The sequence below is a fragment of the Cricetulus griseus genome, chromosome 2 (genome assembly GCF_003668045.3).
Source record: "Cricetulus griseus strain 17A/GY chromosome 2, alternate assembly CriGri-PICRH-1.0, whole genome shotgun sequence".
NCBI classification, from domain to species: Eukaryota; Metazoa; Chordata; class Mammalia; order Rodentia; family Cricetidae; genus Cricetulus; species Cricetulus griseus.
Genome location: NC_048595.1, coordinates 7,302,172 through 7,327,985, shown reverse-complemented (window position 1 = coordinate 7,327,985; position 25,814 = coordinate 7,302,172). Strand labels below are relative to the sequence as shown.

General features: G+C 45.4%; 1 protein-coding gene and 1 long non-coding RNA gene across 5 annotated transcripts in view; one reads left to right on the top strand and one right to left on the bottom strand.

The window, feature by feature from the left end:
• Pex14 (peroxisomal biogenesis factor 14) overlaps positions 1 to 25,814 on the bottom strand; it is a 143,120-nt gene extending 117,306 nt beyond the window's left edge. Inside the window, exons 1-2 of one of the 4 annotated variants that reach the window (XM_027398247.2) lie at positions 25,669 to 25,814; positions 54 to 101 (exon numbers count right to left, since the gene is read on the bottom strand). In XM_027398247.2, the coding sequence (XP_027254048.1) occupies positions 54 to 101; positions 25,669 to 25,704 (84 nt within the window). In that variant the 5' untranslated portion in view covers positions 25,705 to 25,814. The remainder of the gene's footprint in view (positions 1 to 53; positions 102 to 25,668) is intronic. The other 3 variants (XM_027398245.2, XM_035439417.1, XM_027398246.2) reach the window with 3 other exon arrangements.
• LOC118237995 lies at positions 12,535 to 24,969 on the top strand. The gene is made up of 2 exons (XR_004768116.1): positions 12,535 to 12,651; positions 24,612 to 24,969. It is a non-coding gene; the product is annotated as an uncharacterized LOC118237995 (long non-coding RNA).

The window sequence follows — 25,814 nt, the reverse complement described above, 5'->3', positions numbered from 1 at the left end:
AGTCACACAGGATCCAATGACTAGAAAAGGGTCCTGTGGGCCTTCGTACTTACCAATGGCTCTCGAGGCACCACATTTTCACTTCCTGGAGAAGAGCTTGGCTGCAAAGAAAAACAGAAACAAAACTAAGATCACAGTGCCACCCAATGGACATCAGAAAAACAAAGGTGTGCTGCTTCCAAGTCTTTCCCTATTCTTCATGGGCTGCTGTCAGACAAAATTTGTCAGGAAACACAGACTGTCATGGCCCCTCACAAACAGGGCTTGTTTTCACCCAGGAGAACTGAGGATCAGATATAAGCAGGAGGGATGGGGGCCATGACAAAAAAGACCAGAGAAAGGCTAAGCAGAGGCCCACATTTCTTTTTACCACCTTCCCAGCTAGAGGGAACTACAGAGCAGAAAGTGTAGAACAAAAGGCAGCCACAGGGGGGCATTAGCTACCCATACTAGGGGGTTTCTCTACCTGGAGCCAAGTGCTGCTTTCTTTGGGTTGTTTTGTGTCTGTGTCAGGGTCTCCATGTAGCCAAAGCTGACCTCAAACTCACTGCGTAACTGAGTGTAACCTTGAACTCCTGATCCTCTTGCCTCAACCTCCAAAGTGCTGGGATCAAAGGGATGTACCACAAACATACCGCCAGCGGCTAGGCTGGTTAAGTACTGCCCATAACAAAGAACCCTTCTTCAGAATAGTCTAGTGACAGTCTGAGAGATAAACAGACCAACCTCTGAGCAAGCAGACAGTACTGTGACCAGATGAGCAGGCTCCCATCTATTTCCACAGCCTTCCTCTCACACATTCAACCAGTTACTGCACTAGCTAAAACTCAGAATAGGGCTGTGGGGACAAAGCAAGATGCAAATCCCCAGAAGGGCACTACCAACAGCCTGTCTGAATGAGTTGTAGTTAGTTTACTGTTACTGATGTTAGAGTCAATTGCCAATTTTCTACAGATGTCCAGACAAGTGCAGTCAATGTGTATCCCAGGAGCTGGCCTCCATCCCCTCCTGGCTAGTTCAGACAGCCTGTACCAGGCATCCCACGAAAAGGGCAGAAGCTGCAAGAAGAATGGCTCTTGAGAAGAGTCCTAAAAACTGTCTTACTTCACAGCTGACACCACGCAAAAAGCACCTGACACAGTGTCAAGGCCTCTGCTGGATGAAGGACCGTATCCATCTCTCCATCCAGAGTCCTGTCTTAAGAACTCCACCATCCCAAGACCAGAAGGCCAGGCAGCTTGAGACTATAACTGGAGGTCAGTCCTCACACCTGAGTGACCTTCCTCTACCCCCTGCCATCCTCGCAGGCTCCCAGGTGTCAAAAGCTCACACATTTAGATCTCTGGGTCAGATCCCTGACCTCCTTCCTGCCCCTTAGACTGTGAAGTCTGACACAGACGCCCCTGACTCCACCATGGACGCTCTCCTCCAGTACTGATGAAGGCCTCCTTCAAGAGCCCCCCCCCTTACTCCCCAAAGACACCCACTATCTCCTCCCGCCAGGCCTCCCCTCTAAGTAGCCACGGGATCAACCCTCTACTTCTCTTTATCTCCACCGCCATCACTTTGGTCCAAGCTTCCAGAATCACTTGCCTGGACCACTGCAAACGCTTTCTAATCAGCTTACCTGGATTCACGCTGGCTCTCTTCCAATTCACTTTCCACAACACAAAAAGCGAATAATTTATAAAGGAAAACTTGATCATCTCCCTTACTTACTCATCCACCCCGTAAGTCACATCAGCAGCAGCTTCTTGATGTTCTCAGAAGACAGGGAGAGCCCTTAGTGCAGTCTTGGAAAGCTCACATTAACCCTAACCACATCTCAGGTCTCATGTGCCGCTAAACTGCCAAGCTCTGTCCACAACAGCCACCAGCTTCTGCTTTCTTTCAAGGGCTGTGCACAGACTGTGCCATCCTCTCCTCCCCCAGAGCTGGCTAAAGCACTTTCCCCAGGGCGAATTCCTTCTAAGGCCCCCTTGATTAGGTCAGGTCTCCCCATTACAGACTCATGACACCAAGAAAAGAAGATGAGGGCTGGAGAGAGGGCTCGGTGGTTAAGAGCACTGGCTGCTCTTGCAGGGGACCCAGGTCCAGGTCCCAGCGCCCACATGGTGGCTCACAACCACCTGTAACTCCAGTTTCAGGGGATCCAGTGTCCTCTACTGGCCTCTGAGAGCACCATGGACACACTGAGTTCACAGACATACATACAGGCATATACTCATTCACAAATAAATCAATAAATAAATACATATTTTTAACTTTTTTTTGAGACAAGGTTTAGCTGTTTAGCCAATAGCCCTGGCTGTCCTGGAACTAGTTCTGTAGACCAAACTCAAAAAACTAGCTGCCTCTGAATGGGATTAAAGATGAACACTGCCAAGCCTGGCTAAAACACTTTTTTAAATAAAGAAACTGGATGTACTAGCAACGTTTGTAATCCCAGCACTCGGGAGCTTATGAATTAAAGGGCAATCTGCCTTACAGCATGAGACCCTGTCTCAGAAAGAAAAGAGGGGAGGAGTCCAGGAAAGTGGCAGGGAAGAAAAGTGACAGGTGAGGGGAGAGAGAAGAGAGGAGGAGAAAGAGGGCCAAGGGACCAGGGTGAAGTTCACTGGTGAAGCTTTTCAGCCCTGGGGTCAATTCTCAACAAACAAGCAGAGCAGTTGTTCTAACTCACTAATTCACAGGGGATTACGTGCTCAAGTTCACTGTCTGCCTGACGCTTCAATGCACTCTGAGTGCCAACACTCCCTCAGCTCTTCCTTCACTTACTTCTCACACTGGGTGGACAGAATTATTGCTGATCAAGACACGGAAGCAAAGGAGGTCACATAACTCAGCAAGCAGTAGTATCATTGGGATTTGCACATGTCTAACTAAATGAAATAATCAAATTTTGTTTCAATCATATTTTATTAAGCAGCAGCCTTAATTTAATGCTACTCCATAAGAAATAATGTTGTCTATTGGACCAGACAAAACAAACACCAACCATATGGTTCAGCAAATAAGGGCATTTGCTACCAGGCCTAAAGGCCTGAGCTCAGCCTGCAGAACCCCACAAGTTGTCCTCTAACCTCCACACTCACAGGTGTGAGCTCAGGCATATGACACGCATACATGCAGAAAGGTTTGAAATGAACACAAGCATCTTTCATAATCAAGAAGTCTCTCTCTCTCTCTCTCTCTCTCTCTCTCTCTCTCTCTCTCTCTCTAAGACAGTTTCTCTGTGTATCCCTGGCTGTACTGGAACTCACTCTGTAGACCAGGCTGGCTTCAAACTCACAGAGATCCGCCTGCCTCTGCCTCCTGAGTGCTGGGACTAAAGGTGTGCGCCACCAACGCCTGTGGCACTGGTGTACTAAAGCCCCTCCCCCTTTAGTTTTCTGGAGACAGGGTCTCACTATGTAGACCAGGCAGACCTGAAACTCATGATGACTCTCTGGCCTCTGCCAAGTAGTGGGATTATAGGTGTACAACATTATGCCTATCCTAAAATCCTTTACTTAAACAATTAAAACAAAGGAACTACTTGGCATATACAAGCCCAAAGGAAGCAAGCAACAACCACAGCTATATCGTTCCCTGAAACATATATGAACCTGAAACATATATGAGAGTTTTCATTTAATGCTGTGGCCCAATAGTTATCTGCTATGGAACAGTATCACTCCCAAGAGATATTCAGACACATGTGAAGGTCTTTCTGACTCCAAAGCTCCACTGGCTTTGTTTAGGGACAAGCAGCCAGTACAGAACTATTCTACCGCAAACACCTTTGGAAGCCTTGGGGAACCCTGACCAAGGTTCTCTTACCTCTTCACACAGGCAAGTAGTCTCCCATCTTAACTCCAACTTCAGGTGCATTCGGAAGACGACCAGAGTCAAGCAGCTCACTGCCTGCCCAAGCTGGACCAGCCCAGCCAGTCTGCTGGTCGCCTAGTCCAGCCTTTGCAAACTGCCTAAGGTTGTTAACACCTGCCCCTAGAGCTAACTCTTCAAGTGATATCTGCCCTGAAAAAAAGATCCCTACAAACTAAATCCCAACTTGACTCTGGAATTCTTCAAAAGATCCACAGCTAGCAGGGCGGTAATGGTGCACACCTTTAATCCCAGCACTCGGGAGGCAGAGACCAGTGGATCTCTGTGAGTTTAAGGCCAGCCTGGTCTACAGAGCAAGTCTCCTGAGAGGTCAGAATGGGGACGTTGGGACAGGAAGGAAGCAAAGGATTAAGAGTGTTTTAAAAGAATCCAAAGTTGGGGTCAGTGAGATGGCATAGTAGACACTTGCCACCAAGCCTGATGACCCAAGTAAAACTGCTCACTGACAAGCCTGGAGACCTGAGAGCCATAGACCTACATGGTGGAGAGGGAGAATAAACTCCAGCAAGCTGTACACATACAACATACACACATACATGCATGCACACACACATACACAACTTAAAAATAGTTGGATATAGCTGGGCGTTGGTGGCGCACGCCTTTAATCCCAGCACTCCGGAGGCAGAGGCAGGCGGATCTCTGTGAGTTCGAGGCCAGCCTGGTCTACAGAGTGAGTGCCAGGACAGCCTCCAAAGCCATACAGAGAAATGCTATCTTGGAGGGGAAGACACTGTCTCAATAAGCAAAAATTAGGGGGCTGGGGAGATGGCTAGGTCAGTAACATGCTGCTGCTCAAGCCTGAAGTCCTGAGTTTCATCCCCAGAACACAAGTAAAAAGCCTGGCTGTGGTAGTAGTGGGTTTATAATCCCAGTGCTAGGGAGGTGGAGGCAGGAGAATTCAATCCTGTCTACTTGGACACCCAGGCCACCCAGCCTTGCCTAACCTAGTGGGAGACCCGATCTCAAAAATTCCAAGTTGGATCTCTGGCATGAATATGTACACACTGCACACATGTGCAAGAAGACATGAGCATACAGAGACACACAAAAGCAAAAAATACTTTAAGTAAAACAATAAAAAGACCACAGTGGAAGAGAGGGAATGCTGCAGTGTGACAGAGACAAAGGTGTGCCCTCACCCCTACTGTGGAGGGGCTGATCTTCCTCTGCTGAGAAGCTTGCCAAGTGTTCACCTCACCACACAGCAAAGGCCAACCTCCACAGAGGTCATGAACTTGAGCAGTGGGAGAATCTCCCAGACTGTGACTGCGAGTCATTGTCGCTGCCTATGTCCTCAGCCAGGCTACACAAGCAGCCCTTTGCTGCGAAAGAATGAGAAGTGATCCACACATTCTCTGAGGCTATGTGGCATATGGAAAGGGCTGTGCAAACTTGGGCACTAACAGCTGAATGACTGGGCATCAACCTAACTGAGCCTCAGTTCCCTCAGCCATGGGGATGAGTCTGCAACACACACTCAAGAGGAAGAAATAAGAGGTCTTATGAGGCCTTTGCCGCTCCGATGGAGTAACAGGGGAAGGACTAGTCTCCCAGCAGGTGAAATGCTTGAGAACTAAGCTCATGAGACAGATAGAGAAACAGTAGGAAAGACCTGTGTGCTTCCGCCACCCTGGCTCTCCGCCATGGAACATACTTCAGACAGAGAGGAGGGTGCCTGGCGAAGCATGACTGTCTTAGTGTTCTCAGGACTCAGACCAGATTTAAGGGAGGCTAAAACAGAGGAAAGTGGCGGGGAGAGCTCTCAAGAAAGCTATGCAGAAAGTAAGTTCCAGAAATCCACATGGAGTCTTCTTTGACACTGTTCAATACTAAAATCTGTGCACACACGTGGTGAAATTCCACAAAGGTGAGGAGGAAGCTGAAGAGCTCTCAGGTTGCCTGCAGAGCTCTGAACCCCAAGCTGTCAGAATACAGTGTCCTGCTGACTCGGGGCATTCCACAGACACCTGAAGTCTCCATATTGGGGCAGGGGGCGCTGTCAAGTTATCTCCAGAGCAAAGGCTATTCTAACAAAGCTTAAAAGAGGGAATTGAGGGGCTGGGGAGATTACACTTACAATCACAAAGACCAGAGTTGGAATCCCAGCACACATGTAACAAGCCAGGTACACACACACTTGTGTCCCAGCTCTTAGGGGGACAGAGACAAACAGGTGATTGCTGCGGCTTGCTGGTTTCCAGCACAGGGTTAGGAGATACCCTGCTTCTAAAGAACAGGCGGAGCAATTGAAGCAGATACATGGTACCCTCTCCTGGCTTGGGTCTAGCACACAAATCCACTTAAGCAAAGAAAAGAGGAGGAGGAAGAGAAGAGCAGGACTTGAAAGAGTCACAGCCTTCTGTTCAGACAAAGCCCAACATTCTTTAACGACCACAAAATCCAGCCCAGTGTGTCACCACACACCTGTAACACTATCATTCAAGAGGCTGAGATAGACAGATCCTGAGTTCAAGGCCAGCCTACGCTACATAGCAAGACCCTGTTTCAAACAAACAAGCAAATACCCCACAAAGGAGGACAACTGAGATAGCTCAATGGGAAAGGGTATATCCTGAGTTCAATTTCCAGAGCCCACATGGTAGAAAACTGACTCCTGCAAGTCCTATGACCTCCACACACAAACACATACACACCCTAAATAAATTCATAATAACTTGTTTTTTAAAAAAAATAGACAAAATTGCCAGGCAGTGGTGGCACACGCCTTTAATCCCAGCACTCGGGAGTCAGAGGAAGGCAGATCTCTGTTGAGTTCAAGGCCAGCCTGGTCTACAGAATGAGTTCCAGGATAGCCAAGGCTACACACAGAAACCTTGTCTCAAAAAAGAAAACAAACAACAAAAAAGGTTAAAGACCAACCTTTACTACACAGAGAGCTTAAAGACAGCCTGGGATACAAAGATCCTGAAGAAAGGGGGGAAGAAGAGGAGGAATCAAAGGAGGGGGACTGAGAAGGGGACAGAAAGGAAGGAGGAGAGAATAAATGAGTATCAATAGTTGTATTCAAGTACATAAAGAAAAACACGCACTGGGGACTGGAGAAATAGCTCAGTGGTTAAGAACACTTGTTGCTCTTGCAGAGGACTGTGGTTCAGTTCCCAGCATCCACTTGGTGACTCACAACATCCTGTATCCTGTTCTAGGGCATCTGATTCCCTCTTCTCTTCTGACCCCTCCCCAACTCCCCGCACACTGCAGGAACATGATGCATACATATAAATACAGGCACAACACTCACATATGTGAAACAAATCACAAAAATAAAATAGATCATCTGGATATGAAAAGTGTCATATAAAGTAAAAATCAGTTCTTTGTGGGTGGCAATGAACTAAAAGAGCCTTGGTATCAGGCTGTGCTGGGCACCCACAGTGGCCCTCAGCGCCTGACCGGAACAGGAGCTGATATGTGCTTTCGACACTGGCATGTGTGCCTCCCACTCCTTGGAAACCATGAGAGCAAACAAGCTCACCTCTGCTCTGCTCCAACACAAGCCAGGGACCACCCCAAGCAATTTTCCTCCACAAGATCAAATCCCAGCTGCCCACCACAAGCTGCTTCACCACCAAATGGCCCCAATACCTTTTTCTAGAGGCAGGCCAGGCCTGAACTGAACTGGACATTGTGGTGCACACCTTTAATCCCAGCACTTTGGAGACAGACAGGTGGATCTCTGTGAGTTCAAGGCCAGCCTGGTCTACAAAGTGAGTTCCAGGACAGCCAGGGCTGTTACACGGAAAAATCCTGTCTCAAAAAAAAAAAAAAAAAAAAAAAGGAAGGGGCTAGAGAGATGCCTCAGCAGTTAAGAGCACTGACTCTTCTTCCAGAGGTCCTGAGTTCAATTCCCGGCAACCACATGGTGGCTCACAACCATAATAAATAAATAAAATCTTAAAAAAAAAAAAAAAAGGAAGGAAGGAAGGAAAATGAGGGCGCTGGAGAGATGGCTCAGTGGATAAGAGTGCTTGCTACTCAAGCATGAGAACCTGAGTTTATATTCCCAGATCTCCTGTAAAAACACTGGCCATGAAATTGACCTGTAACCCAAGCATTGTGGAGGATGGGAAGAAGAGGCTCCCTGAGACCTACCTACTGGCCACTAGCCTGGCTCCAGGTCCTGTCTCAGGAAATGAGGTAGAGAGTGACAAACACCCTCCTCTGACCATCACATACACACAAATGTGTCTATACTCACAAATATAACACATGAACACAAATAAAGATTTTTAAAATGATAACAGCAGCCGGGTAGTGGTGGCACACCTTTCTTTAATCCCAGCACTACGAGGCAGAGGCAGGTGGATCTCTGTGAGTTCAAGGCCAGCCTGATGTACAGAGTGAGTTCCAGGACAAATCAGGGCTACATGGAGAGACTGTCCTGAAAAAAAGAAACATGGGGCTGGAGAGATGGCTCAGAGGTTAAGAGCACTGACTGCTCTTCCAGAGGTCCTGAGTTCAATTCCCAGCAACCACATGGTGGCTCACAACCATCCATTATGAGATCTGGTGCCCTCTTCTGGTGTGCAGATATACATGGAAGCAGAATGTTGTATACATAACAAATAAATAAAATATTAAAAAAAGAAAAGAAACAAAGAACAGGATCTATAAGAAAAAGTAAGTAAGCCAGGCGTTGGTGGCATACGCCTTTAATCCCAGCATTCAGGGGGCAGAGGCAGGTGGATCTCTCTGAGTTCAAGACCAGCCTGGTCTACAAGAGCTAGTTCCAGGACAGCCTCCAAAGCGACAGAGAAACCCTGTCTGGAAAAACCAAAAAAAAAAAAAAAAAAAAAGAAAGAAAAAGAAAAGAAAAGTAAGTATACTTCAAAACGGACAGGGGGCTAACCAAAATGAAGGATTAAGAAAAAGAATGAGGGGGGCTGGAGAGTTGGCTCAGAGGTTAAGAGCACTGGCTGCTCTTCCAAAGGTCCTGAGTTCAATTCCCAGCAATCACATGGTGGCTCACAACCATCTACAATGAGATCTGGTGCCCTCTTCTGGTGTGCAGATATATATGGAAGCAGAATGTTGTATACACAATAAATAAATAAATTCTTTAAAAAAAAGAAAAAGAATGAAAAATGAGTGTCAATTGTCAGTCAGATGTGTGATCTATCAAATACCATAACACATATTTTATTATAGAACCAGAAAAAAGAGCAAAGCAAACAAAAATGTGAAGAAATAATGGCCGAAATTTTTCAAAGTATAAATCAAACCATAAGCACAAAGAGCCAAGAAAGCCGACAAGTGCCAAGTAGAGCACACAAAGCGCTCAGGAATCAGAGCTCACAAAACACCGAGAAAATCCTACAAGCAATCCAAGAAAAAGAACATTGCCCGAGACTACTCACGATCAGCCATGATGCAGGGAGACTTCAGAAACCATACAAGCTACCACATAATGGAATATATCTGTCAAGTACCACCAGTGGGGCTGTCAACTCAGAACTATATCCAATGAAGCTGTCTTTCAAAACTGAATACAAATGGAAGTGAAGGAGTTGGGAGGGAGGAAGGGATGAATTTGTCAACCAAGTGTCAGACATTAGTACTGGGGCTGTTGGCTAAGGAATGTTAGGAATCACAGGCATTCAAAGCTGAGTCAGGAGAATCACAAGTTCAAGGGCTGCCTAGGGAAAAGTGGGAAAGACCCTGTCTCATAATAAAAAGTAAAGAATTAATAATAATTTTAAGCCTGGCAGTGGTATCTCACACCTTTAATCCCAGCACTCAAGAGGCAGAAGCAGCCTCTGTGAGTTCAAGTCCAGCCTGGTCTCCAGAGCGAGTGCCAGGACAGACTCCAAAGCTACAGAGAAACCCTGTCTCGAAAAACCAAAAAAAAAAAAAAAAAAAAAAAGCAAAGCGTTCATGTACAAAATAATCTTATTTAAAAAGCAATAAATACATTTTTAAAAAGATGAAGCATAGTGATCTATGCCTTTAATCTCTGAGCTCAGAAGGATAGAGGCAGATGGGTCTCCATGAGTTAAAGGCCAGCCTGGTCTACATGGTCAGACCTGTCTCAAAAAGAGAAATGCTAGAGAGATGGCTCAGTGGTTAAGAGCACTTAAGAGCCAGGTCAGGTTCCCAGCACCACACTGTGGCTCACAACCATCTATAGCACCAGTTCCAGAGAATCTGGTGCCCTCTTCTGACCACCACTGGCACTGGTTGCACTTAGTACACATACACAGGCTCACTCACATACACATATGAAAAATATTTTTAAAAAAGAAAAAGAGAGAGAGAGAGAGAGAGAGAGAGAGAGAGAGAGCAACCAAAACTGCATAAGCAGGAGGCAATGATACCTGACGAAAACCTGGATCCCCTGACAGGAAGCCAGAGAGCACCTAGGCTGGAGAACACAAACACCTCCAGCGGCTGTTCCAGAGTTTGACTTTTAAATCTGTGTTACCTGAAACAAGGTCTAGCTCTGTGGCAAAGACTGGCCTTGAACGTTCATCAGCCAATTGAATGCTGGGATTATGGCATATCTGGCTTTCATCGCCCCATCTCAATAAATCAGTCAATAACAGGAAGAAGGAAGGGAGGGAGGAAAGAAGGAAGGAAACTGAAAGTACTAGCAAAAATTAGTAATTTTTATGTTTTTAGAAATTAACACAAAAAAACAAACAAATATTTTAAAGGGCCTTTAATTCCAGCACTCAAGAGGCAGAGGCAGTAGGATCTCTGTGAGTTTGAGGCCAGCTTGGTCTACAGAGTAAGTTCCAGGACAGCCAGGCTATGTAGAGAGACCCTGTCTCCAAAAAACTAACTAAATCAATATATAAATATGGTAAAGCACTGGTGAAATGGTTTAGCAGGTAAAGGTGCTTACTGCCAAGTCTAACAACCAAAATTTAATCCTTGGGACCCACATGATACAAGGCAAAAACAGACTCCCAGAAACAGACTTTCACATGAATGCTATAGCGCGAACACACACACACACACACAACACACACACACACACACACACACACACACACACACAGATTCATGCACACATGCACAGGCACACACAAACATGCACTTGAAAGGCAGATGGGAGGTAGGTAAAACAATAAGATGGAAAGCAAATAGGAAAGACAACCGACATTAACCTTTGACCTCTACATTCAATTGCACAGGTGCGTAGTCAACACACACACACACACACACACACACACACACACATACACACATACACACAATGGGGATGTCTTCTGTACATATGTTTCTCTTATTGGTTAATGAATAAACCACTGTGGCCATTGAGGCAAGATGATGGGATTAGGAGACAAGAAGGATTCTGGGAAACTTAGGCAGAGTCAGTCACCATGTAGAATGTGAGAGGAGCAACAGGTCTGGACTCTTCCTCTGGTAAGATAAGACCACATGGAAATACTTAGATTGATAGAAATGGGTTAAAAATTAAGACAGAGCTAGCCAATAAGAAGCCCAAGCCAACAGCTAATGCAGCTCTGGGACCAGGCTGGCAGGAAGAATACTCTTAACAAAATGGCACCAGCAACATGGTAAAAAGAATTTCCACATAAACCTCACAAAAGCTTAAAAGGGGATTCTTTTTTTTTTTTTTTAACTTTATTTTATGAGCATTGGTGTGAAAGTATCAGATCCCCTGGAACTGGAGTTACAGACAGTTGTGAGATGCCAGGTGAGTGCTGGGAATTGAACTCAGGACCTCTGGAAGAGCAGTCAGTGCTCTTAACCTCTGAGCCATCTCTCCAGCCCCTTAAAAGGGGATTCTAAAAACAAATGAGCAGAGACAAGCACAGCTTCTTGGTAACAGCATTTTTCTCGGGTGAGCTCTATTGAGACAAGCAGAAGCTCACGGCTCCTCTAAGAGCCGTTTCTTTACTCCGCATAAGCAATGAACAGCAAAAAACTGCCTCATGGCTCTTTTACCAAACAAGTGTAAGTAAGCAGATCGTTGGATGTGCACACCTTTAATCCCAGCACTCGGGAGGCAGAGGCAGGCAGATCTCTGTAATTTCAAGACCAGCCTGGTGTAGAGAGTGAATTCCAGGACAGGCAAAAAGTACAGAGAAACCCTATCCCAGAAAATGAAAAGCATACAAGAAATAATTTTTTTACTTTTTAAAAAAAAAGTCACATAAAGATGGAAAATACACAGAGAGTCTGGATACTGTATGTTATTGTGTTATCTTTGAATTTTTTGATTGCTGAGGAACAACAACTGCTAAAAGACATTTGAGTATAAATGCTGCTGGATTAATCCAACTTATATATTTTGAAGATGCTTTGACTTCTAAATTTAAGTATAAGGACAAGTTACTTGGAAAAAGAGTTTCTCTTTTTGTTTCCACAGGAAAATTAAAAAGCGGTAGATTCCTTCCAGACTAATATGGTTTGATGAAGCAAGACCCCCTGAAGCAGTCAGTGCCCCAGATGATCCAGCATCTAAAGCAGCTGAGACGATACAGCCTTAGAAACTACTACAAAAAGGACTTGATGGGGAATGTTGTTCTGTGTATATGTTTCTTATTGGTTGTTGAATAAAGCATTGTTGGCCAATAGGGAAGCAAGATAGGTGGGACTAGGAGTCAAGGAGGATTCTGGGAAATGTAGTAAAGAGAAGTTGCCATGTGATCCAGGCAGTAACAGTATATAAGAACAAACAGGAAATTGCTCTCTTCTCTCTGCTGAAACACTGAACAGGCGAGATGTAGGACACCAGAGGAGTAAGAAGTCCCTGGACCTTTCTCCAGTAAGGTAAGGCCACGTGGGAATACTTAGATTGACAGAAATGGGTTTATAATTAAATCAGAGGTAGCCTCTAAGAAACCATAGCCAATGGCCAACAGCATTGTAACTAAGAGTCTCTGTGTGTTATTTGGGGGCTGAAGTGATGGCAGGACCTAGCAGAGCCAAGAAAACCTCACATTACAGGACTTGGCCAAGTTTCTGTGTTTTCTAAGGATCCCCATGGTATTTCAACACCCGCTAACAGCTGGAAGTAGTTTGGAGAGAACAACACCCAAAATCCCAAATATTGTTTATAAATGTTTGTTTTCATTTAAATGGGGTTGGTTATAAACGGTTAAGGATCACAATCTTTTTTTTTTTTTTTTCAAGACAGGGTTTCTCTGTATTGCTTTGGAGGCTGTCCTGGAACTCACTCTGTAGACCAGGCTGGCCTCAAACTCACAGAGATCCACCTGCCTCTGCTGGGATTAAAGGCATGAGCCTGTGTGATGGCACATGCCTTTAAGAAAACAAAAAGATTAGCTATCAGTAGATACCAAAAAGAGCAAAAGACACCATTCAAAACTTACATTTTTAAGATTTTTTATTTATAATTCTTTAGGCTTTATTTATAAGTGTCTCACCTACATGTGTGTATGTGTTATCACATGGGGGCTTGGTGCCCAAGGACGTCAGAAGAGGATGTTGGATCCCCTCAAACTGGAGTAACAGATGGTTAAGGGCTGCCATGTGTGCTGGGAACCAAAGCCAAGTCCTCTGCAAGAGCAGCCAAGTGTTCTTTTTTTTTAATATTTATTTTATGTATATGAGTAACCTGTCTTTATGCACACCAGAGGAGGACATCAGATCTTATAGATGGTTGTGAGCCACCATGTGGTTGCTGGGAATAGAACTCAGGACCTCTGGAAGAGCAACCAGTGCTTTTAACCTGAGTCATCTCTCCACAATTTGCTTTTGAAATTTTCTTTAAATTTTTATGTGTTTTGCCAACATCTGTGTGCACCACTTGCAGTGCCTTCAAAGGCCCAGGAAGAGTTGGATCCTCTAAAACTGGAGTTTTAGAAAGTTGTAAACTGCCATGTGTGTACTGGGAACCAAACCTGGGTCCTCTAAAAGAGCAGCAAGTGCCCTTAAGCACTGAGCTATCTCTCCAGCAGAATTATTTTTAAATGTTTATCTATTTACATGAGTTTGTGTGCACCATATGCGTGGAAGATCCTGAGGAGCAGAAGCGAGCATGAGATCAAGAGGAATTACAAACAGTTAGGAGTTACCATGTGGGCTCTGTGGGTTCTACAACTCAAACCCAGTCCTCTGGAAGAGCAACAAGTGTTTCAGCCCCACAAACAATATTTTGAGAACAAAAAACAAAGTAAGAAGTAGTGGATCTGCCTGTGGCCTAAGCTATTCAAGCTAATAAGGCATGATGTCTTGAGACCAGGAGTTTGAGGTCAGTCCCAGCAATGAAGCAAGACCAGGTCTCTTAGAAAACAAGGCACCCTGGTGTGGTGGTCCAGGAACACCTAGAATCCCAGCACTCAGGAGGCAGAGGCAGGAGGACTGCTAAAAGTTCAAGGCCATCCTGGTCTACATAGCAAGTTTCAGGAAACCTGGCCTACACAGTGAGACTATCTCAATAAATAAATAAACAAACAAACAAACAAACAAACAAACCAGCCAGCCAGCCATAGTGTCGAACACCTTTAATCTCAGCATTCTCTGGGAGGCAGAGACAAGTGAATCTCTGTGAGTGTAAGGCCAGCCTGGTCTACACAATGAGTTCCAGGAGGGCCGGGCTATGTAGAGAGACCCTGTCTTAAAAAAACAAAAAAAAAGGCAAGCTAAAAACTAAACTATGAGTTTCCTCATTTTGATGAAGGGAACCTCTACTAAAACCCTCCAGCAAAGGTCACACCTGAGTGTGGAAGACGACATGCAATCCCTCCAGATCACCACCAGGAAAGAAGTTCACACTCACTACCCCTTTGAGCATCTTAAAGTTCTAGATAATACAATAAAACAAAAAATAGAAGGATCTGGACACAGTGGTGAGGAAGAACAGCTGGGAAGAAGGAAGAGGAAGGGGGAAAGGAGGAAGAATGAAGGTTAAACTCGAAGAGCAAAAGCAAAGTTGCCTTTATTTGTAGATACCAATACAAATCTATGAAATGCTGCCAAAATGAAAATCAGGGGCTGGAGAGATGGCTCAGTGGTTAAAAGCACTGGCTGCTCTTACAAAGTACATAGGTTCAATTCCCAGTACCCACATTGCAGCTCACAACTGTCTGTAACTCCTGTTCCAGGGGATCCAACACCCTCACACAGACATATAAACAAGCAAAACACCAATGTACATAAAATACAAATAAATAATTTAAAAAAAAGAAATATGGGGGCTGGAGAGATGGCTCAGAGGTTAAGAGCACCGACTGCTCTTCCAGAGGTCCTGGGTTCAATTCCCAGCAACCACATGGTGGCTCACAACCATCCCTTATGAGAGCTGGTGCCCTCTTCTGGTGTGCAGATATGCATGGAAGCAGAATGTTGTATACATAATAAATAAATAAATCTTTAAAAAAATGTATTAAAAAAAAGAAACATGTTAAAAAAAAAGAAAGAAAAAGAAAGCCAGATCTAACAAAGTTGCAGACACGTGGCCAAAACATAAACTCATAATTTCATTTTATACACTAGCATTAAATCACTAGCATTAAATAATTAGAAAAAAATGAAAGCTGGACATGGTAGCACACGTCTATAATCCTAGCACTTGGGAAGTGAAAACATGACAGTCATGAGTCTAAGGCCAGCATGTGTAGCTGGAATTTTCTTTGGGGCCACCAACCAGTTCCCAAATAATAACACAGAGACTTGTTATTAATTATGAATGCTCGGCCTTAGCTTAGGCTTGTCCCACTAGCTCTTTTAATTTAACCTGTTTTTATTCATCTACATTTTGCCTCAGGACTTTTTACCTTTCTTTCATTCTACATGCACGACCTTCTTGTTTCCTCCATGTTTGGCTGGCTGGCTGGCTCCTGGTATCTTTTTCTTTCTTCCCCAAGCCTAAATTCCTCCTCCTACTTACTTTCCCAGCCTGGAAATCCTGCCTATACCTCCTCCCTCACTATTGGCCAGTCATCTTTTTATTAGACCAATCAGGTGCCTTAGGCAGGCAAGGTGAAACAGCAACACATCTTTGCATAGTTAAACAAATATTCTGTAGCAAGCATGGGCTACATAGGGAGGCCCTGTGGCAAAAACCAAAAATAAATGAAAACTGTAAATACAGTAGCACTCTCAATAGAATGTAACTAAAGAAATTTAATAAAATGTGTCCATGACCTACACACTTAAAACTGTAAGATACTTCTGAGAAAAACCAAAATATCTGAGCTTAATGAAATGAGTGTTCTCTCCCCAACTGACCTGTGAGCTACACTCAATCCCTATTAACTCCAGCAAGCTTTTATGTACTAATTTTTAAAAGGATACTTTGTGTGCACAGGGAGCCGGGAGTAAGTGGAAAGAAGTGAGACTCTGTAGCCCAGGTTGGCCTTGAATTCACACAATCCTCCTGCCTCAGCCTCCTATATTCTGGGATTTTAGGCACGAGCTATTGTACATGATTAGAACTATAAAATTTACCACTAGAGGATGAAGAGATGGCCCAGTCATTAAGGTAGTTGTTGTGTAAGCATGAGGACCCAAACTCGGATCCCAGACACCCAGATAAAAAGCCAGGTGTGGCAGACACTAAGCCCAGCACTAAGGCAATAGCAACGGGATTCTTGGAGTTCACTAGCCAGCTAGTCTAGTCAAATCAGTGAGCTTTAGGTTCAATAGCCCTTTCCCCCCAAAATAAAAGAGCCAGATATGTGACACTCAAGAGGTGCAGGCAAGCTATAAATTCAAGGCCAGCCTGGTCTACATATGAAGTTCCAGGACAGCCAGAGCTACATAGAGAGACTCAAAGCAAACAAGCAAACAAAAGTGGAGAGCAACAGAGGAAAACACCTGATATCAACCTCTGGCCTCCACACACAAGCAGGCACACACATGAACACACAAGTTACCAGGAGATCCAAAGCTGAACTATAACTTGGCATCCTCATATCAATAAATAAATAAAAATCAGTATAAATACATAAAGGACCAAAACTTAGAACATTTGTTTGTTGCACCACCACACCCAGCAGATTAGCTGAGAACTTGGAAGATAGCTTGGGGGTTAAGGGCACCTGCTACACAGCATGAGGACCTGAATTCAGATCCACAACACCAATGTAAAAGGCAAACATGGACCTATAACCGGCTGTGTGTAGAGACATTGGGGCTTAATACCCAGCCAACCTAGCTAAAAACAAAACAAAACAAAAACCTAGCAAGCTCCAGGTTGCATGAGAGACCTTGACTCAAGGGTGAATGACAGGGTGATAAACCAGAATACTGATGCCTTTCTCTGGCCTCCACAAGCACACGTATAGGCATGTACATGTACATTCAGAAATAAAAGCATGTACATGCATGACTATAGGCATGTGCCCAGCACATACAAAGGAGGGATGAATACAGTTACAGCAGGGGCTGGAGAGATGCAACGAGCAGCTCACAACCACCTCCAACTCCAATTCTGGGGGATCCAACACCCTCTCCTGGCCTCTATGGGTACATGCACACAAATGACATACTCACACGCGGACATTTTCTCTCTCTCTCTCTCTCTCTCTCTCTCTCTCTCTCTCTCTCTCTCTCTCTCTCACAGACACACACACACACACACACACACACACACACACACACACACACTGAATAAAATAAAATTAAAGTGCTGGCTGGGCACTCTGGAGGCAGAGGCAGGCAGATCTCCATGAGTTCAAGGGCAGCCTGGTCTAAACAGTGAGTTCCAGGACATCCAGGACTACACAGTGAGACCCTGTCTCAAAATAAGGGGAGGGGGGGGAGTATTAATGCAGCTGGAGATCTAGGGGGCTCAATGGTTAGAAGCATTTGTTGCTCTGGCAGAGAACCAAATTCAGTTGCCAGGACCCACATGGTGGTCACAACCATCCGTAACTCCAGTTCTAGGGAATCTGATGCTCTCTTCTGACCTCCATGGGTCTATGTGTGGTTCACAGACATTCATACACATAAAATAAAGTAAATAAACTGAAAAACATTTAATAAAAGGAAAAAAACTTAATTTTTTTGTTTTGTTTTTTGGTTTTGGGGAGAGGGTTTCTCTTTAGTTTTGGAGCCTATCCTGGAACTCACTCTGTAGACCAGGGTGGCCTGGAAATGTAAAAACATAGTTACAGATATCAAAACAGTATGCTATTTGTAATAAGAAGCTTAAAGATACACAGAATTGAGTCCACAAATTGACCTTTGTGCATACTTAAATAATTTGATTTTTAACAATTGTAAAGATAACCTAAGGGAGAAAGGGGAGTCTTACCAACAAAGGACACTGAAACAAGGGTACCACAGAAAACAATTAACATGTAAAACATGGGCTCAGCATTAGTCATCATATGTAAATGAAAGCCACGAAGCAATCCCACCACACACTCTACAATAGTTAAAACCAAAGTGACAGGCAATACTAAGTGCCAGTGTGAGCGTGCAGCAACCACAGATAGTGCTGGGGGGGTGAAAGACATAACAGCTTTACAAAAGAGGTCCGTACAAAGCTACACACACACACACCAACCATATGACCTAGCAATTCCATTGTGAGAATTTACCAAAACCATGAAGAAACCACCCACTCGCCATGAATATTCATTGCTTTCGGTTAGAATCCAGGCTATGGGGAAGAGATCCTACGACGACCCCCACCTGCTGACATGTGTGTCCTTTGGTATTCCCTCCCCTAGATTATGGGTGGACTCTGTGACTTGCTTCTGCCAAGAGTATGCCAAACAGGACAGGATGCACCTAATTACAAGTATGTGGGCAAGACACAGACTATCAGGTACCTTTAAAGGTACACACCTTTTATCCTAGCACTCTGAAGGCAGAGACAAGTGGATGGCTGGTAGTTCAAGACCAGCCTGATCTACATAGCAAGTTCCAGGACAGCCAGAGCTACATAACAAAGAGACCCTTCTCAAAAAAAAAAAAAAAAAAAAAAAGAAAGAAAGAAAGGGAAAGGAAAGGAAAGGAAAGGAAAGGAAAGGAAAACAATTAATAAAAGTAATGTATTTTTTTAACCTGCCAAATCTGTAATAATAGTGTTGTAGAACAATAAAAAACTAATTCAATCTAAATGCTTATCAACTAGTGTACAGAACACTACATAATGAACTACTCCTTAGTAATAAGCATGGAGGGGCTGGAGAGATAGCTCGGAGAGCACGTCCTATTCTTGCAGAGGACCTGAATTTGGTTCCCACTGTCCACATAAATAGCTCACAACCACCTGCAACTTTGGGTCCTGGGAATCCGACGCCCTAGACGCCACAGGTACCTACACTTACATACGCACACACAGAATTTAAAAAAAAAAGAGGGGGTTCTTTTTTAATTTATTTTTAGTGCATTGGTGTTTCGCCATGGGCATCAGGCCCCCTGGAACTGTAGTTAGACAGCTGTGAGCTGACATGTGGTTGCTGGGCAATGAACCCGGGTCCTCTGGAAAAGCAGCCAATGCCCTTAACCCCAGTAGCCATCTCTTCAGCTACACACACACACAATTTAAAAAACAAAACAGACTCCAGAGGCAGAGGCAGAAGTGGCTTTGTGAGTGTGAGGCCAGCCTGGCCAGCCAGTGAGCTCCAGAACAGTCAGGAATATGTAGAGAAAGCTTTTCTCAAAAAATAAAATGAGGCCGGGCAGTGCTGGTGCATGCCTGTAATCCCAGCATTTGGGAGGTAGAGACAGGTGGATCTCTGAGTTCGAAGCCAACCTGGTCTATAGAATGAGTTCCAGGACAGCCAAGGCTACACAGAGAAACTGTCTCAAAAAAACAAACCAACAAATAAATACGTAAAAATTTTAAGATAAGATTAAAAAACAAAACAGCCAGGTGTTGGTGGCACACATCTTTAATCCCAGCACTCAGGAGACAGAGGCAGACAGATCTCTGAATTCAAGGCCAGCCTGGTCTACAGAGTGAATTCCAGGGCAGCCAGGGCTACACTGAGAAAACTTGTCTCACAAAAACAAAAACAAAAACAAAAAACAAAAAACAAAAAAAAAATGAGGTGTCCAGATGGCCCAATGGGTAAGGCCCTCAGTCTGATGACCTTAATTCAATCCCAAGGACCCATATAGCAGAAGGAGAGAATCAACTCCCACAAACGACCTCTGATCTCTGTATGTGCCATGGCACATGTGTACAAACACACACCACATATAAATAAATAAATGTGTTTTTTAAAATAATGAATTACAGGTAAAGGAGATGGTAAATTTCACAAACATTATGACCAAGAAAAGCCTAAAAATTAGGTTCTAAACTCATTTGGATGAATTACAGGTAAGACTAATATCCTATAAAGAGAGAAGCCTGAGGCAGGGGTTCCCAGGGAATAACAGAGCACTGAAGGGTAGGGGGAGTTTTGATCTTGACTCTGGTGGTGGTTACATAGGTACAATACCACAATCCCTCAAAACTTGTTAGAGTTCTGCAGTAAAGTTCAGGGGACAAAGGACTTTGTCACACAATAAGATATTGAATCCAGGGCTGGAGAGATGACTCAGCGGTTAGGAGCACTGACTGCTCTTCCAGAGGCCCTGGGTTCAATTCCCAGAACCCACATTGTGGCTCCCAACCATCTGTAATGAGATCTGATGCCCTCTTTTGGCCTGCAGACATACATGCAGACAGAGCATTGTACACATAATAAATAAATCTTAAAAAAAAAAAAAAAAAAGATATTGAATCTAAAGTAACCCTAGCAAAATTGCAAGCAAAGTCACTGAGCACAAACAATGCTGCCTGGATGACAGGCTCACGAGTATTTAACTTCATCTAAACCTGTGAGAACAAAACTGAAAAATCAAGAGAAAACATCCTGTAAACAACAGCCTCAGGGGCCTCCAAGCCTGACAATCTGACAATGGAGAGTTCAATCCCTGAGTCCTGCTGTGACTTCCTGAAGTACTAGGAATAGAGCCCAAAGCCAGCACATTCTGGGTAAATGCTACGCCACTTATCTGCCTTTTTAAACTAAGTCTTCCTAGGTATTTCAGACTTAAGAGTTTTAAATTCGTGGGGTTTTGTTAATTTATTTATGTGTGTGTTGATTAGGGGTGGGGGGTTAAGGAGTCAGGGAACCCCTTTCAGGAATTGGTTCTCTTTCCCTCATGTGGGTTCCAGGAACCGAACCCAGATCTTCAATCTTGGTGGCAAGCATCAGGCTGGTGTAGAATTCAATATCCTTTGCCTCAGGATATGAAGCAAAAAATGGAATTCCAGCAACTGTCTTAATTACAAAATTATATGCTGTATAATTTTATATACAGACTAACTAGAATCTGCTGGCATAAACACTGACACTTGTCATGGGCATTTGTGGAATCTTTTCAATTTTCAAGAGAAATTACTTCCAAACAAAGGAAAAAAAAAAAAACCAACTTCGATAGAGTAGCGTCAACATACAAAAATCATACAGCAGATGCTGCAGTGTGGCTTAAAGAAAGACCTCCACCCACCTAAGGGTGCAAAAGTCCAGAATGTATTAAATGGAATAACAATGTACAACCCTTATGTCTCGTAACTAAGCACTTTTACATAAATTAACCCACTTAGTCTTCAGAGCAACCCTAGGAGATAGGCACTGGTCTTTTCCTACCTTATTACGTCAGAAAAATAGAGGATATAAAGTTAAATAACCTGTCCAGGTCTCAGCTGGTGGCTACTGGCTAGAATACCAAGCCTTGCAAGCAAAGAGGGTGCTTCACTCTTCACTAGAAACCGGAGATGATACCATAAGTCCAACTAACAAACTTTCTAAGAGACATAAAATACTGGTCAGCCCCATGGATCTATAAACCATATAACCAAGCTTGGGGAATTATTCAACAGCCCTTTCATACCACTCTGCTCAAATGAAGAAATGTCAGGCAAATGCAATGAACACTGGTTCTCTTGAAATGTACACTTAGAGTGGGCTAAAGAGATGATTCAGTGGATAAGAAGACCTAAGAGTTCAGTTCCCAGCACCCATGTCTAGCAGCTCACAATTGCCTGTAACTCCAGCTCCAGGGGATAAACTCCTTCTGAACCCTGAAAACATCTGCATAGACACACATATACACATAGAAAAAGAAACAGTAGCTGGGCAGTGGTGGCGCACACCTTTAATCCCAGCACTCGGGAGGCAGAGGCAGGTGGATTTCTCTGAGTTCAGAGGTCAGCCTGGTCTACAGAGCGAGTGCCAGGACAGGCTTCAAAGCTACAGAGAAACTGTCTTGAAAAACCAAATAAATAAATAAATAGTGAATCTGTCTTAAAAAAAAATTTTAAATGGCCTTAAAGCTGTCTATATGTCCTAGAAGGTAAAGCATTTGTCACATGAGAAGCCACAGAAAGATGGAAGGAGAACCAACTCCACAGAGTTGTCCTGTGACCTCCACACAAACATCACAGCACACTCATGTCTGCACTCACACACACACACACACACACACACACACACACACACACACACACACACTCACTCACACAATTAATATATGGGGGAAAAATTTGTAAGTACATTTAAGGGTACTGAAAAGATGGTTCAGTAGGTTTGCTGCACCTACACTTCACATTAAATCTGAACACGGAAACACATGCCTGTAATCCCAGCACTGGACATGCAAAGATAGGAGGCTTGCTGGGGCTCACTGGCCAGCCAGTCTAGCCAAATCCATAAATTCAAGGTTCAGGGAGAGATCCTGCCTCAAAAAATAAAGTAGAAAAAGTAAACAAAGAAGGTAGAGAGTGACAGGGTGGTGGTGGCGCACGCCTTTAATTCCAGCACTTGGAAGGAAGAGGCAGGCCAATCTTTGTGAGTTCGAGGCCAGCCTGGTCTACAAGCTACACAGAGAAACAAAGAATGGGGCTGAAGGAGCTGGGTTGGCAGTTAAGAGCACTGGCTGCTCTTACAGGGATCGCTTGACTCCTGGCTTTCACACGGGGCCCGACAACAGTCTATGACTCCAGTTCAGGGGGTTAAGAAACACTCTGCTAGCACCTGCAGGCACCAAGAATATACAGACCCACACAGCTGGGCATAGTGACAAATGCTTTGAACACAGCACTCAGGATGCAGCACCACATGGAGCTTGAAACTAGCCTGGTCTACATAGTGAGTTCAACTAAGGGCTACACAGTAAGACTGTGTCTCAAAAAAAAAAAAAAACAAAAACAAAAAAAAACAATTAGGCCAGGCATTGGTGGCGCACACCTTTAATTCCAGCACTCGAGAGGCAGAGGCAGGCGGATCTCTGTGAGTTCGAGACCAGCCTGGTCTACATGAGCCAGTTCCAGGACAGCCTCCAAAGCCACAGAGAAACCCTGTCTCAAAAAACCAAAAAACAATAAGTTAAATAACTAATTAAAAGATTTTCTAATTAAAAATGAAGCTGGGAATGTAGTGGGTAGACTGCCTGCTTAGCACAGGAGGTCCTATTTCCATCTCTATTATCAACCACTTGCTGGCACACCCATGAAGTCTCACTTATAAGGTGAGGATCTTATAAGCAGGAGAATCAGAAGTTCAAGGTCATCCTCAGCTATGTAAAGCTCAAGACTATTGGTTTACATGAACTGCTGTCTCAAAAATGGATAAACAAGGAACACATATGTGTACTTATCCTATAACAGTGGCACATACCTACAATCTCTGCACTGGGGAAGCTGAGGCAGGAAGATCCCGCCTGGGCTATTCAGTGAGACAGACAGACAGACACAGACACAGATACAGACACAGACACACACACACACACACACACACACACACACACATATGGTTTTTTCAAGACAGGTTTATCTGTGTAACAGCCTGGGCTGTGCTGGAACTCTCTTTGTAGATCACACTGGCCTTGAACTCACAGAGATCTGCCTGCCTCTGCCTCTGCCCTCTGCCTCTGCCTCTGCCTCTCTGCTCTGCCTCTGCCTCTGCCTCTGCCTCTGCCTCTGCCTCTGCCTCTGCCTCTGCCTCTGGAGTGCTGGGATTAAAGGTGTGTGCCACCAATGCCTGGGGTGGATATATTTTTTAAATGTGTTATTTATTTGCCGTGTATTGTTAGTGACAGAACATGACCAAATGAGTTCAACTTTCTCCCAGGCTGCCAGCACACTCTGACGCAATCCCATCCCTATCAGCTTTGGAAAGGAGGACAAAGGAGAGGCAGAGCTGAAGCCAAACAAGTGCTGGCCAAACCCTTAAAGACCTTAGACCCCTCGAGGCCAGCTTGGTCTTACAAATCGAGTTCCAGAACAGCCAGGGCTGTTACACAGAGAAACCCTGTCTCGAAAAACCAAAAGAGAGACTTTAGCCCCCTTCCACATGTACAAAGAGGGTGATCTCCAAGACTTTTAGTACCCTCCATAAAACTGGAGGTGTCCTGGAGAAATCAGAAACTGTGGACACATTTCAGTCCCATTCCTAAAGTTCTGGAAAACTCAGGCACCACGGCACTGGGGCAGCTAAGCCAACTCGGTGGGATAAGGCAAGAAAGGGGGATCCCTCTTTCAGAACCCTGGACAGTGAGAAGGCCAGAATCATCCCTAATTGTTGGTGCTGTCTTACAGCACACACATTACCCATACCACCAACAGAGGCCGATCTAAGTGTCTACCTCCTCTAAGTGTGATTCCTCTAATTGACTTGTCATGAGCAGGAAGACAGTAAGTGTAGTTCCCTGCCTAGGAAGGAAATGAAATATTGGCAAGTAGCTGGAAACTAAGGTGCTTCAAGGAGGTGAGAGATGAATGAGATCCCTAGGCTCATTTTTTTTCTTCTTCCTAGGTCTATCCTAATGAAGTTTAAACATAGACGGCCAACTAGCGGCGTCACTCAGACACAGTGTGGGTTGAAATCTAGGCTCAGCGACGCACGTGATTGAGGACAGGTTGCAAAACCTCGCTACCCACTTCTGCACTTTACAAAGGGTACAGGCAAGAGTTAGATAAGCGACACCACTCAGTGGCCCAAAGAGATGGCTCAGCAGGTAAAGGCGTTTGCTGCCAAGCCCGGGGACCTGAGTTCCATCTCGGCGATCCACGAGGTGGAAGGAGAGAAACGACTCCTGCAAAGTTGTCCCCTGGCTTCCATCAGCGCCGTGGCTGGCACACATACACCAAAAATAAACACAACCTAAAAGTAAGCGCGGCTTGTCTTGTGCACGGCAGCATACAAGCCCCCAAAGGGCTGTCTCTTGGCTGGCATCTCGGCGCGCCCCACTCCTCCTCCTCGGGGTTGTAAACCCCACCCGGAGGCCTCACCATCACTACTTCCCCACGGCAGAAGCCCAAGCACCAGCACTGGCCGGTCACCGAGGCGGGATTCGGTTGTAAGCCTGCAGGCGAAGCGCTCTGAGGGGAGTCCCTGGCCAGGACGCCCAAGCCCAGAGGCGCGAGGGTCGGCTCCGCGGCCGGCAGCTCGCCCGCGTCTGTTAAGTTAGGGGGCTCAATTCGGGATGCTGGCCCCCGATTAGGGGGCTGCGGCGGAGGGCGGGAGTCCTCGGGCCCTCCCCGCGGGGCACAGCGGGCACCAACGAGCCGAGCCCGCCGCTCCCCGGCCCCCGGCCCCGGCCCGCGGGCTGCTGGGGGCGGCGGTGGGGACAGAGGGGTCCCCGGGGCAGGGGCCGGGCGGGAGGACCCGGAGAGGGGCGGGGCCCGGAGCAGGGACCCAGTCGGGGGGCCCCGGGCTTCAAGGGCCCGGGGTCGCCACGCCGCTGCCAGCCAGCCGCGCGCCCGCCGAGCGACGGAGCGACAGAGCGAGAGCGAGCGAGCGAGCCAGCGCCGCCCCGGCCCCGACCCGACCCCGACCCCGACCCCCGGCCGCGGCGCCCCGCTCCCCTCACCTGGCTCGGCTGCTCTGCCTGCTCCGAGGACGCCATCTTCCTGAGGCCTGACTAATCGACCGCCGCGGGCCCAAGTTCCTCCCAAGAGCGCTCGCTCTCGCTCTCCAGGCAAGACCAGAGTAGAAGGCCCGGAGCCTGTCGATGGG